The sequence below is a fragment of the Perca fluviatilis genome, chromosome 8 (genome assembly GCF_010015445.1).
Source record: "Perca fluviatilis chromosome 8, GENO_Pfluv_1.0, whole genome shotgun sequence".
NCBI lineage: Eukaryota > Metazoa > Chordata > Actinopteri > Perciformes > Percidae > Perca > Perca fluviatilis.
In genome coordinates, this window is record NC_053119.1 from 6,187,208 (window position 1) to 6,200,017 (window position 12,810).

At 41.9% G+C, this 12,810-nt stretch overlaps 1 protein-coding gene across 5 annotated transcripts in view; it reads right to left on the reverse strand.

Moving 5' to 3' along the window:
* The window catches only part of cadps2 (Ca++-dependent secretion activator 2), a 268,325-nt gene that overhangs the window by 213,323 nt on the left and 42,192 nt on the right, over positions 1 to 12,810 (reverse strand). For all 5 annotated transcript variants that reach the window (XM_039809759.1, XM_039809758.1, XM_039809762.1 and 2 more), the window contains exon 2: positions 1,706 to 1,819. In XM_039809759.1, coding sequence (XP_039665693.1) covers positions 1,706 to 1,819 — 114 coding nt within the window. The remainder of the gene's footprint in view (positions 1 to 1,705; positions 1,820 to 12,810) is intronic.

Sequence of the window (12,810 nt, forward strand, 5' to 3'; positions counted from 1 at the left end):
TCCCATATATCTTAGCAGAAAGTTGAAAAATGTTGCTTTTACTTCACACAAAAGCAGCCATTTTCCCCTGTTGCCATGGGAACGTTATGAAGTGATGTAATTACGTGATGTGAACATCATCGAAAAGCAGGGTGTTGGGGGAATCACTTTCTTTTCTCTTTTTCATCAAATCGCAATTTCTGCAAGTTCCCGCAATTTCATTGCATAAATATCCCGCATATTCCATCACATTTTTTTAAGAAAACGTGCCGCATAATCAAGGATTTTTGCCCGCAATAATCACAAAAAAACTCCGCATTTTTCTGGAAGGACTGATATGGGATCGCGATAAAATTCAGGTCGATAACGATGATCAACTTTGGACATATTTTACTCGATACGGATAGATCTAACAGCCTATTGCACAGCAGAAATAAACGCCATTCCATTTCAGAAGGTGGCGATAATGCACACCAAAAGTTGTACGTCAAAGTGAGTGGAACCGAGGGGCATTGGCACGAAAGCAACGGTGAAAGTGAACTTGTGTTATCCTCCAAAGCGGAGGAAATAGTTGACAAAAAAGGTAACACAACGTCAATTATACGGAAGTGGTTGGATATCTCAAACGTGACATTGGCCCAATCCCAAAGTCCGGACTCACAGACTCACGGACTTTGGTGTGCGCGTTCTCGCAAAATTCGTAAGGGCTTAGGGTTGTCCCGATTTGGAATTTCAAAAGGGCGTGAGGGTTTGAGTACACACTTACCGAGCCCTTTCTGTGAGTCTGCATCGATGCAGACTTCACCAAAGGGAATTACCCACAGTTCAAAGCGTTGTGACGTTTACCACGGAGACGATAGGGAAATCCGGAAATTACGAAGGTAAACAACAGCACGACACACGACCACGGAACGGACCAACCTGTTGTCCTGCTCGTAAAACAAGAGTTTGGAATCAGGCAGCCGTCTCCTGGGCCTTGGCCGTGTGGAAAGCAACAAACTTAAAATGACAATTCCCAAACCGGCAAGTGTCAGCAACATCTTTTTTATTAAACGTCGCCAAGGTAACGTGATCTCGTGAAGTGCTGTCCCGATCCCATTTCTACCTATCTGAGCCCATGTGGCCTCACATACTCGCTCACTTAGTACCTGAGATCAATTAAGTCTGTGAGTCCTTAGTCCTCAGGGCTCACTTTGGGATTGGGCCAAAGAGCAGATTAATACGGTCTGCAAAATACTGGAGGTCCGTGTTTATCCGCCGGTAAAACTCCCATTGGCTGACTCGCTTCTGAAAGGTTGAAAAATCGGCAACTTTCCCTCTTTAGCATTTGGCTTAGCGCGGCACCATAGCCGTTTGCTGCTTCCTGTTTGGTGCTGGAGGGAGCGCCCATTGGTTGTTGACAATGTTCACATGATGTAACTTCACTACCAAGGACTTCAAACTTATATCTTATATGAAAAGCGCTATATAAATTCAATTTATTATTATTATTATTATTATTATATCAAACACGTCTGATTTTGTCAGAATGTCTAGCAAGAAAAAGACTTTTTATGACCATATTACACCAAACGCTGGAGACGACAGAAGCGCGCCCAACTCTTCCGAGACTCGGGATTTCATTCCGATATTGGAAATTAGTCTGCGACAGTGGAATCGCTTGAAAAGTCGGTTATTGTAAAGTCGGCGTAAGAGTAGAATAAAAACGGGGATAAAATCGCCTTACCTCGTAGAAGCTCCTCACGGCGTTGCAGAAAGCTTCATCCGCCACAATCTGAGTTTCCCCGTTGAGGAAGGCCAGGAAACGCTCCTTCACCGCCTGCAGCTGCTGCTTGTTCACCTGAGAGGGACAAGAGATGGAAAGTGGAAGTAAAGTTTCAGGGGAGTTTGGGATGAGAAATGGGAGACATGTTGGCGGAGGAGGGTGTAATCAATAAGAAACAGATGGAGAGGAAGAAGCAGAAGATGATAGGAAGGCAGGACGGATGAGAAAAAGAACAAAAGTACAAGATTAGACTCATTGTTAAAGTCTGACAGCGTCATTACAAGAGAAGAGTCTCATTATCTAACAAATGGCTTTCATTACGAAATCGAGTCCCCCAAAAACAACTTCGGGAGACGAATGTGTCTCGCTGTGGCTGGGAAAAGATTCAGACATGTTTTGAGACTGGCGAAGGTCCTCAAAAGGACCTAAGATAGAGCCAAATACCTGCCAAAACTACCAAGAGACACAAAACTACCACAAAGAGACACAAAACTACCACAAAGCAGTGTATTCATCTATGTTGATTTGGAAATGGCGGCCCGCCACACCAAAATTTCTGCCGCCACGGTATCAGAAATAGGGCAGACGCACAATGTACTGTCGCGGTTGCCTTTTAAAGGATCCTGCCTGTTGAGACCGCCCGCCCACAGCGCGCGGCGAGGGGAGAGGAGCATATTAGATTTTTATTATTTTTCTTCATTTTGTCGGTGGGTAAACGACGAGTATTGTGACATTTGTGGCGTTTGCTGTGTGACACCATGCAGGACAAATATATCTGTAGATTAACTAATGTTGTCAAGAATGAGGTTATGGCGGTGTTGTTAGGCAAAAAAGACTCCCCACTGCTAAAAAAAGAAAAATCTAAAAGGAAACACAGACAAAGAGACACAAACCGACTACAAAGAGATGCCAAATGACAACAGAGACCCAAAATGATTCCAAAGAAGAAGAAAAAATAACCAAAAAGAGAGACAACACGACTACACAAAGAGACAAATTCCCACAAAAAGACAAAGCGTACGGGGAAATTGCATTTTCTTTTTTATATATATATAACATTTTCTTGAGGAAGGATACCTAAAATATGCCGAAATACGCGCATCTAAGTCTTCCACAAAGCTAAAGTCTGTGTTTAGTGCCAATATATAAATGTGTGTGTGGTTAGAATGGGCTACACCGCATAACCTGCATTCTGTGAGAGCATTGGTGGAGTCTGATATTTTTTGTCCTCCTCAGTTATTGTTACGGGTTCATTTTCTCACTAAAGTGTCTTTATAGTTATGCTCTTATCGTTCAGCCACCACAGTCCAGAGAACGTAATGAAAATCTTGATATGCTTGTCTGAGTCGGCAAGCATGTGAACAGCCAAACCAAAAATCCGATCTGTGCAAAAAAAAAAAAAAAAAATCTGAATTAAGCTTTAAGACTTGCGGTGTGAATGTAGCCTATGATTCTCTTTTACTGGGTCTTATGTTGGAAGTTCCTAATTTATTAAATAATTGCTTAAAAGCATTTAAACAATGTTTTTTTGTTGGCGTTTGTAACGTTCCAAAATCTTAAATTTTGACGCAAAGATTTTCATTTTCGCTGTAAATGCATATCGGTTCCAAATCGGTTTCATTCACTACTAATTATCGGTATCGGCCTTGAAAAAACAGCATCGGTCGATCCCAAGACGGAACTGAAGTATTTTGTGGATAGTTGTACCTTATCATCACCCAGAGATAAGCTACGTCATACGAGCGGAGCACCAAAGTCCCGCAACTACCAAACGAGTCCAGCTAACCGACTCACGCTGCAGCACTTTACAAAAACTACCAAGCCAACTCTGGTCGGGTGAAGAAAAGAACTCTTATCCACAGACGCTTTCATTTCAAAAGTCCTGCGCCTCTACACCGCCTTGGATAACGCTTCAAAACACACACACACACACACACACACGCACCAACTTCACTTAATCAGCATCCTTTCATTTCATTATTCTCATACAGACAGAAGACTGAAACCTGCTTCCAAATGAATGCGTGTGTGGACATTTCTCATGCCGTTTAATAACTTTACACACGATTATCGAAAGAATCCTTTACATAACACCATTTTGATAAATGGATAATTCATCAAGTCCAACATCAAGGAAAAATGGCAAAACGTGATCTGCTTCCAGTTTCTCACACGTAAAGTTTTACTGCTTTTATGTTTCAGGGTTGGATAAAACTTAAAGAGATTTCAAGATGTCACCTTTGGCTTTTGGAAATGTTGACGCGACATACCCATCTAGCTGCTCACCTACCATCCATCTCTTCACCTATCCACTAGATTTAAGTCATCAAAAACAATAACAGCATTTTTCAGAGGAGCAATTCTCAGCAGAGCAGAGCAGTCATGCCAGAAGAAAGAAAAAGAAAAGAAATCATTCCCAAAAAATGTCATCGGTCCTGGTAGTTTCTGCCCAGTGAACCACAGCTGACATATTGTGTTGTAGGAGAATTTTAAGTTTTCAGGAGCGACCGAGGCACCAGAAGCTGCGGCTCATAAGCTGCATATTTATGAGGCGTCGGGGGGGGGAAATTAAACAATTATTCTTCCGCTCGTTGCAACACTGCCAGCTACAAATACATTCTGAGAAGAAGGGAGTCAAAGCGCCAATTTCAGCTACACAAAGTGAGCAGAGACTTATCTCCTGCTGACAGCTTTTTTGTGTGGGCTTCCTCGCCTTTTCTGTGTCTAAATGGAGCCGCTGTGGTCCACCTTTCAACCGCAGGAGAGGAGGAGGGCGAATTTAGGGGAAGCAGCAGGTTGGGACCGCTATTCAAGTTGAACATGTCTCCACCTCCATCTAACAGGTTGAAAATGTGAGACACAGTGCATTACAGATAATGGAACGCCTGTCGTCTGAGTCAAATGTGGAACAAGAACGACTGAAGCGGCCGCCTGAGGAGATATGCTAAAAACACACATTTGTCCTCACAGATTTTTGTTTGTAGATCTGTTTTAATAACGTTGTTCATCGCCCGGATCTGAGCCGAGAGAAGAGTGCAGAGAGCCAGCAAGCGGACGTTAAAACAAGAGAATTAAAGTAATTAAAGGTGCCCTGCCACTCGTATTCCATTACTTTGTGGTAATGTCTGAAGTTCTACCATGGACTCTGTAACATTTTTTGTGGAAAAAATGCCTTGGTTACCTTGTTTCAAGCCATTCTAGTGTGGTATAGATGGTGGTAAGATTCAGCTCGATTTCTGCCAGTTCTCATTAATATTCAACAAGCTAAGCTGTTTGAATCTGGTTGGCTTACAGCTAGCCAATGAGAGCCTGCCTGTCAGAATCCTTTACCCAGCGCAACTGGGCGAGCTCATGAATAGTAATGAGCTCAGGCAACATGATGTCAGACTGACCAGCTTTTGTGATTGGTCTGAATTGGTCTGATTTCTCTGCTTATTTCTTTTCAGTGTCTAGAGCTGACAGAGGAGGTAGCAGTTCATTTTCACATTCACCACATAACACAAACACATATGGACCTAACAGATTTCAAAAAATGCAAGTAAAAACGGTTTTGTGTGGCAGGGCACCTTTAACAATTCCCCTTGAATAGATTTAATGTAGCACCACTTTTCAGACTTAATGCACAGTATTATAGAAATATTATGACAGTCAAGTTCAGGTTGTGATTTTCACTGCCAAAAACTGATTTGTGGTTTTAATTCAGTAGCATCCATCTTCTCAGAGCAGACACCCGAGTGCATAATGTGCTTTCTTCCGCTGAATAGAAATACTCCGCAACTACTGTACAACAAAATCATTTCCTGTTCTGAAGTCCTTTTGGCAGAATGTAAGAGCCTCTCTCCCTTTTTCAGGGGACTGCAGAAATGATGGCTTCCCTCTTACCAATGTATTGTGCGGGTGACAACCTGAAAAGAAGCTGGATATTCACTGTGAAAAGCCACCTGTCAGGATTCACTTGAATGTCTATTTGTGCCTCCACATCTCCCCGGCTTTGTCCAGGAAAAGGATTTACCTCAGGGGGGGTTTATAAGCGGAGGAGGAGGCGCATCTGTGCTCCGTCAGCCACAGAAAAGATCCAGGTGGAGGTGTCATTCCCCCCCCCGTCGGGGACGCTGCTCTGCACTCTGGACTCAACCTGCCGTTCTATGGAAACCTCCCTGCGTAGTAGAACCACTTTGAGGTCAGCGAGTCAACATCTCTAAATGTTCGGGCCTGGGTCGGCTCTCGGCGAGCCGAGATGATTAACTGCTGCTCAGTTTTCTGCAACAATGATAATGAATGCATCGATTCGGACTTTCATCCTATCAGCCTCTTTGGTTAATGAAGTTCAAACCAGGAGACAAAAGTAAAACATTTTATTCCCGTTTTGCCAATATGATGCCTGAATGATTTGGTACTGATTGTAAAACAATACTTTGAGTATTTGTATGTTCATTTGCAAAAAAAAATTTTGCATCTTCACTCAACGCAAAATGCAGCAAATCTTGCAATTACATCAGTGTTTAATGTTGTTGAAACAGCCATACCAGAAATGTTGCATGTAAAGTACCAAACAACACTAATTAATATTTTCTGGCTGCTGTTTGTCCATGTTTTGAGCTATTCACTTGTATTTGTTTTAAATTGTAGTTGGGGGCTTTAGGGGATGTATACAGGAAGTATACCGTTCACTGAGTTAGCTGAAGGCTACAGCTTGTGCCACGTTTTTTTAAGCCCTATATTTCTTTACATTTTGGCCAAATGGTTCCATTAAAAGGCATTGTTTGGATTTTTAGAAGTGGGGCTGTATGAGGTACTTATCCATAGTCAGAGTATTACCTTCAGTAGATGGCGGTCGGTAAAGGCTAAGCACTGTACTGCTGTGGACAGGGGCAGCAGCTAAATGTAGTTTAGCCGGTTAAAAAAAAAAGATATTTAGAATATTTACACCTCTTTACCTTGCTGTCAGAGAGCCCTTTACGACGGGGAACTGAGACAGTTATCTCCGCTCTCTTCAAAGCCACCAGACTCCTTTGACAAAAACAGTCATTTTACCTCGCAGAACACAGGAGTTGCTGCTCTACCGCTGCCTCAATCAGTTAGTTAGCATGTGTTACTTTTGTGTTTTAGAGGGTTACAAACTAACAAAACTAACTAACAAACTAATCGCTAACAAACTAACCCTCTAACAGCGTTTTATATAGTGTCGGGATATTTTCCGTGGCAATACCTTATCGAGTTTGGGGTTTAAATTTGCGGCAATTATTCAGTTTGGGAAATGCCACGATCTCTACAAAGCTAACGTTAGCTTAAGTTGACTGGCTGACTAAACAGGGAGGCTAAAAATCGTCTCTGTTGCTTTTTTTTTTAAATCTTGAGAAAGAATAGCCCCACAATATGAATACAGTTTGATTCTAACTTATTTTGTTGGTAACCGTGGTTGTTTAATCGCAATACAATACTTCAGTGATGCTTCCGAACCTCGGTGCAAGCTCCTTGGGTCTTAGCCTCATCACGGTCGTGCCAATAATGACTTTAAATCAAACCCTCTTGTGTAATATTGCTCCATTAACTCAAACAACCACACTTAAAAAAAACATCAGAACTATCCCTTTAAAATGATCCTGAATTAGCTATTAGCAGTTCCTGTTTGCAGTGAAGTATAAGAAACCGACTTGATAAAAGGACATTTAATTGATGAAGGATCACACCAGAAGGACTAAAAGCTCATCCAAACATTATTAATGAATGTTATCAGTATCGGACTGTTATGCAAAACAAATAAACTGGGTATTAAGCCAGAGTGATGCCTCCTCAAGAGATATGATTTGATCAAACCAGACAGCCAGTCAAAGGGAACTGTCAAGCTATCAATCATAATGAAACAATGCAACAAAAAAAAAAAAAATCAAACAGCAAGATGTCAAGCTGACAACATTCATCAGATGTGATGAAAGACAAAATAAACCAAAAAAATACTATACGTCCTTTGTCACTTTGTTTTATCTAAAAATATGCATTTCTCTGTTTGTTCTTCCTACTTCAATTTCATTGCTGCAAAATGGGATCTAAAATTATTATTATTATTATTATTATTATTATTATTATTATTATTATTATTCTAGTACCAAAAATTTAAATTCTCATGTGGAATTTATATAATAAAAGATTGATACTTGGCATCCTGGTACAGGTACAATAATGCCTTGGAAAATATGGCGATAAGATGCTCTATCGATTTGGTCCAAACCATCAAAAAAATGCTTTCATGCTAGAAACGAACCATGACATCCCAGTATCAATACACATATGACCCACGCTTCCTCCCGCTTTTGGTGTTCCTGTGTATTTGCTAACCAGCAGCTATCGGGTCACCGGTGAAAGCCCGCCTGTAGTGTTCTCTGTCCTACGGCGGTCTCCGTCATACATCCATGCCCTGTACCCATACATCCATGCCCTGTACCCATACATCCATGCCCTGTACCCATAGACAGTATATAATGGACCAACAGATCCCGTTGCTCTGGACAGAGAGACCAGTGAAGGATATTAGAAGCACTTTTCCGGTGAGCGCGAGTGTTACTGAGCAGCCTCCAACTGAGCTTGAAGACGTAGATGTGACGTGAGCAACCTGTCTGAAAGTGTGAAGTCTTCTGGTAGCTGTGCCGAGAGAAATCTCAATCATTCCCAATCTTACAGAGACGGAGAGCGTAGGTATATGTAAGGAGATAACATAGGCACAGGCTAATTACTGATCACTAAAATGCTAGTTAACATTACGTGAGTTTAGAATTATAAGGTTCAATCGCCGTTTAGGGTAGTTCTGAGATATTGAGCATCAAAGTTTTTACATCCCAGCTATTTTGTGAGATGGAACCTTTTTATTTTATTAATAACTAACTAAGAATTTTTTTTTTTACAAAAATAACACCACACAGGCATTAATAAACACCTTAGGGATCAGATTATGTCAAAAACTCAATTTCGGCCAAAAGTGGAGATAGAACCTTATAATTCTAAGCTCACGATTAGTAATTAAACTTAAACAACTAATGTAAGTCTCCTGTACTATACGGTAATTCCTCTACTATGCGACAGTAAGTCTCATGGTTATGACACAATCGTTTTTACAAAAACGTTTGCTACGGAGCCATAACGTGAGGTACCAGGTAATGGAGCCTTTTATACATTTGTCGTGTTTCTTTAGAAATGAACAATGGACAAATAGAGTCTTTAAACGCTTCAGATGTAAAGTTATTCGCTGTCAAAGTGACGTCAAAATGAATGGCAGTCAATGGAATGCTAACGGTGGGTGAGTGCTTGTTAGCATCAAAATGGTGCAATAGAAGCTACGCGTTGAAGCTTACCCCCATGCCCTGTACCGGAGTTAGCTTCTGTTTCAGGGGGCTTTGCCTTCTCCTTTACCTTGTTAAGGTAAGCTAGGTTAGCCTCCTTGTGCGCGCTTTTCAAATTCTAATTTGTGGGATTTTTCCCATTAATAAATTGTCCACATGTTTTACCACCTTCCACTGCGAGGCACTTGCTTTTATCTGACACAGTCATAATCAAATAGGTCTCTGACGCTTTCTTCCAACTTTCGGTACCACCATGATGCCAGGCGAAGGGCATGGACTATGTTGGGTTCAATTTGACGTAGAATGTTGGAATTTCTGGTTTCCCAGTCGGAAACTAAATAGGTCTACGGCATGGAATGTATAAAACAGGTCTATGGTCAAAAACGTCATTTACATTGACATTTACTTGCTAATGTTTTTTAAATTTTAGTTAGTTTTGCAAACGGACATTACAGTTTTAGTTTAGTTATCGCTTTTTTGGAAATGACTCGTTTTTATTTTCATTTCAGTTAACGACAATGTTTTTTCCCCACCTAGTTTTCGTTATTTCGTTCGTTTTCCTTAACGATTGTAACCTTGCCCTGTCGTCGCGCTGCACTCAAAGTTCAAATTATTTCAACTTTGACCTAGTTGCCGCGGACCTTTCGAAAGCGCAACCGATAACAGCATGTCGTAACCTAGCAACGTGAAATAGCTTCCTTGCCACCCTTGATGACGTCAATATAAACTTAACATACGCAGATACACATCTATGTATAATGACACCAGTCTACTCACATCTTTATGAACACACACATGGACACAGACCGCAGCCAGTACAATTTACAATGTCTACGATGTATTTCTTTCACCGCTAAGTCCTAAAACGAAACCTCGCAGTTGGCACGTTTTTTTTTTCTGCAAACCCAAACAAAAGGCACTGATTGGCTGATCCCTGCCACCCGGAACATGAATGACCAAGTCCTTATTTCACACAAACGGTCAGTCTTTTGTCTCAGTCACACATAAACATAAACACACACACACACACACACACACACACACACACCCGTCTCTATCAACAGCAGTGTGAACAGCGCAGCAGCATCGTTGGATTGACAGCAGAGCTTCAGTCAACCGATTCGTAACGTCAGAACCGGGCCATCGGCCGAATCACGGCCCATATCGACCGATGCAGGGGTCCGTGCATCGATGTAGTTGTATCTGTGATAATACAACCGGATATCAATTCGTAAATCTGTGAATCTTCACACCCCTACCCCTTAGTAAGTGGAACTATTTAACTGAAAGGAGCACTTAATCAAACTGCAGTACAATGACGTGTAAAAGTCTGAAGTCTAGAAGAAGGCTAAAAGTAGAATCTTCATAAATTAATCAGCACCTTAGCTAGAGCTGTGCACAACACCTGCTAAACCTGCTAAAAACAGCTCTGATGCCGAGGTTCTCTGTGAAGAGGAGACGTCTCCAGGTTACAGCAGAGACTCGGCTGATGCCAGGGGACGACAAGTTTGACGGCTTTTACATTTCCAGCTGTGACGGTCAAGCAGCCGACCCGCTGCTGGAGGAGATTAATGAGGGGAGGTGACGACGTTTAGGGGTGTGTGTGTGTGTGTGTGTGTGTGTGTGTGTGTGTGTGTGTGTGTGTGTGTGTGTGTGTGTGTGTGTGTGTGTGTGTGTGCATTAACGTTTGTTTATGCTTAAGGCTTTAATTTGACTTAGATGATAGGTAATCAAGGGCAGTTAACAGCTTATGTGGGCAGCAGCAAGGACCTCCCTTTGGCAGATCAATAAGCAGAAAGAATGGTGTGTGTGTGTGTGTGTGTGTGTGTGTGTGTGTGTGTGTGTGTGTGTGTGTGTGTGTGTGTGTGTGTGTGTGTGTGTGTGTGTGTGTGTGTGTGTGTGTGTGTGTGTCATGCCTCTACAGAGAAAAACGACCACTTCTCTTGGTTCCCGGTAGCACTTTGGGCTGTCAGGATGCAGCTCTGGTGAGAAAACACGAACCGAGCGAGGGCGAGGAATATCTGTCAGGCGTCTTAGATTAATGGACAGAGGGCAAAGTAGGAGGGGAAAAAAAAGACCAGGAACACACAAACACACAGTACGGGTAATCTTCTTAGTGCCTGGGTACACAGAGGTAATTATATCAGATTGCAATTCCATGGCTGCCACATTTAGCAGGCAACACCTGCCTGGATCTTCTTTTCTGGTCCGTAAACCAAGCAGCTCTGCTACTCTCTCCGTCTACAGCCCATGAGCAAGGCAGCCGGACACAGCCAGGGAAGGAACGACGGGGGAAGTTGTCCTCTCTTAAAGCCTAACTCTCGCCAAAATGCAACCTAGGGTCTTTTTGTGAATGTACCAGAGTCAAACTTTTGTATATAAAAGCATATTTAGGACAGAATCACCACTTTTAAGATTTACCGTATTTTCATTTTCAGTCAAATGGCCTTTTGAATGGGGGTGCTAGGGGCACTTTATGCTAAGACTAAGAACACTAAGAAGGCTCAACACAACAGGATACTTTGCTCTTTATCGGTAAAAATACCACTGTACTCAGTGAATTTAATCGGGGAGATCTGGGAACCCGGTGAGGTCCTTAAAAAGCAATCCGATACAGTGTTTCCACTATAGCTGTTTAGGTCTGACGGAGTGCCAAAAATAACACCAAATATCCATCGTGTTTCCGCTAAATTCATTCTGCAGCGACACACCGCGATGAGGTCCATGAACGACGCAACTGTCTGTGGTTAGTTCACGTGTGTGTAACAGCAGGACCAACATACACGCCACTTTCCTAAAGCCAAGTGGCGTGTTAGCTGTACGCATTTTCAGCTATCCCCGTGTAGGTCTACGCTGTATACAGCGGATGTAAACATAACGTGGTGGGTTATCGCGAGAACGTGACGTACTATCGCGAGAACAACGTCACACAAAAAAACAGCTGAAAAACGCCACAGGCGGGACACGAACCCGGCTCTCCTAGGTGAAAGTCCTTCCGCGGACTTACGTCCCTTTATAATACTCGCTATGGCGAGTCATCGGTCATCCGTGAGGAGCTCGGAGTAGAGCCGCTGTGTATCAAGTAGAGAACAATACCTGAAGTGTAGAGCTGCAAACATGAATTGATTAGTTGTCAACTATTAAATGAATAACCTCCAACTATTTTAATAATCGATTAATCGGTTTGAGTAAAGTAAAAATTCTCCGATTCCAGCTTCTTAGAGGTGAATATTTTCTAGTTTCTTCGCAGTAAAGTGAAAGTCTTTGAGTTGTGGACAAAACAAGGCATTTGAGGACGTCGTCTCGGGCTTTTCAGGAAACACTGATCAACTTTTTTTTTTTTTTTTTACCATTTGCTGACATTTTGGGAGTTTTTGAAGAACTGACTCGTATATCCAAACAAATTCTTCTGTGTAGGTGCGTTGGACGATAATGCCAACTTCGAAACAAATGAAAAAAATCCCGCACTCTGCTCTTGCTATAGCATCACCTTTTATTTAGAAAAACTTATTTCCCTAAGTAAATAATCGATAATTGCGGCCCTACTGAAATAGGGCTGGGCAATACATCAATATTATATCGATATCGTAATATGAGACTAGATATCGTCTTAGATTTTGGATATCGTAACATGGTAATATGGCATAAGGTGTTTTTTTTTATGTTTTTAAAGGCTGCATTACAGGAAAGTGATGTCCTTACCGTATTATTTGTCTTTAGCCTCTTAAATAC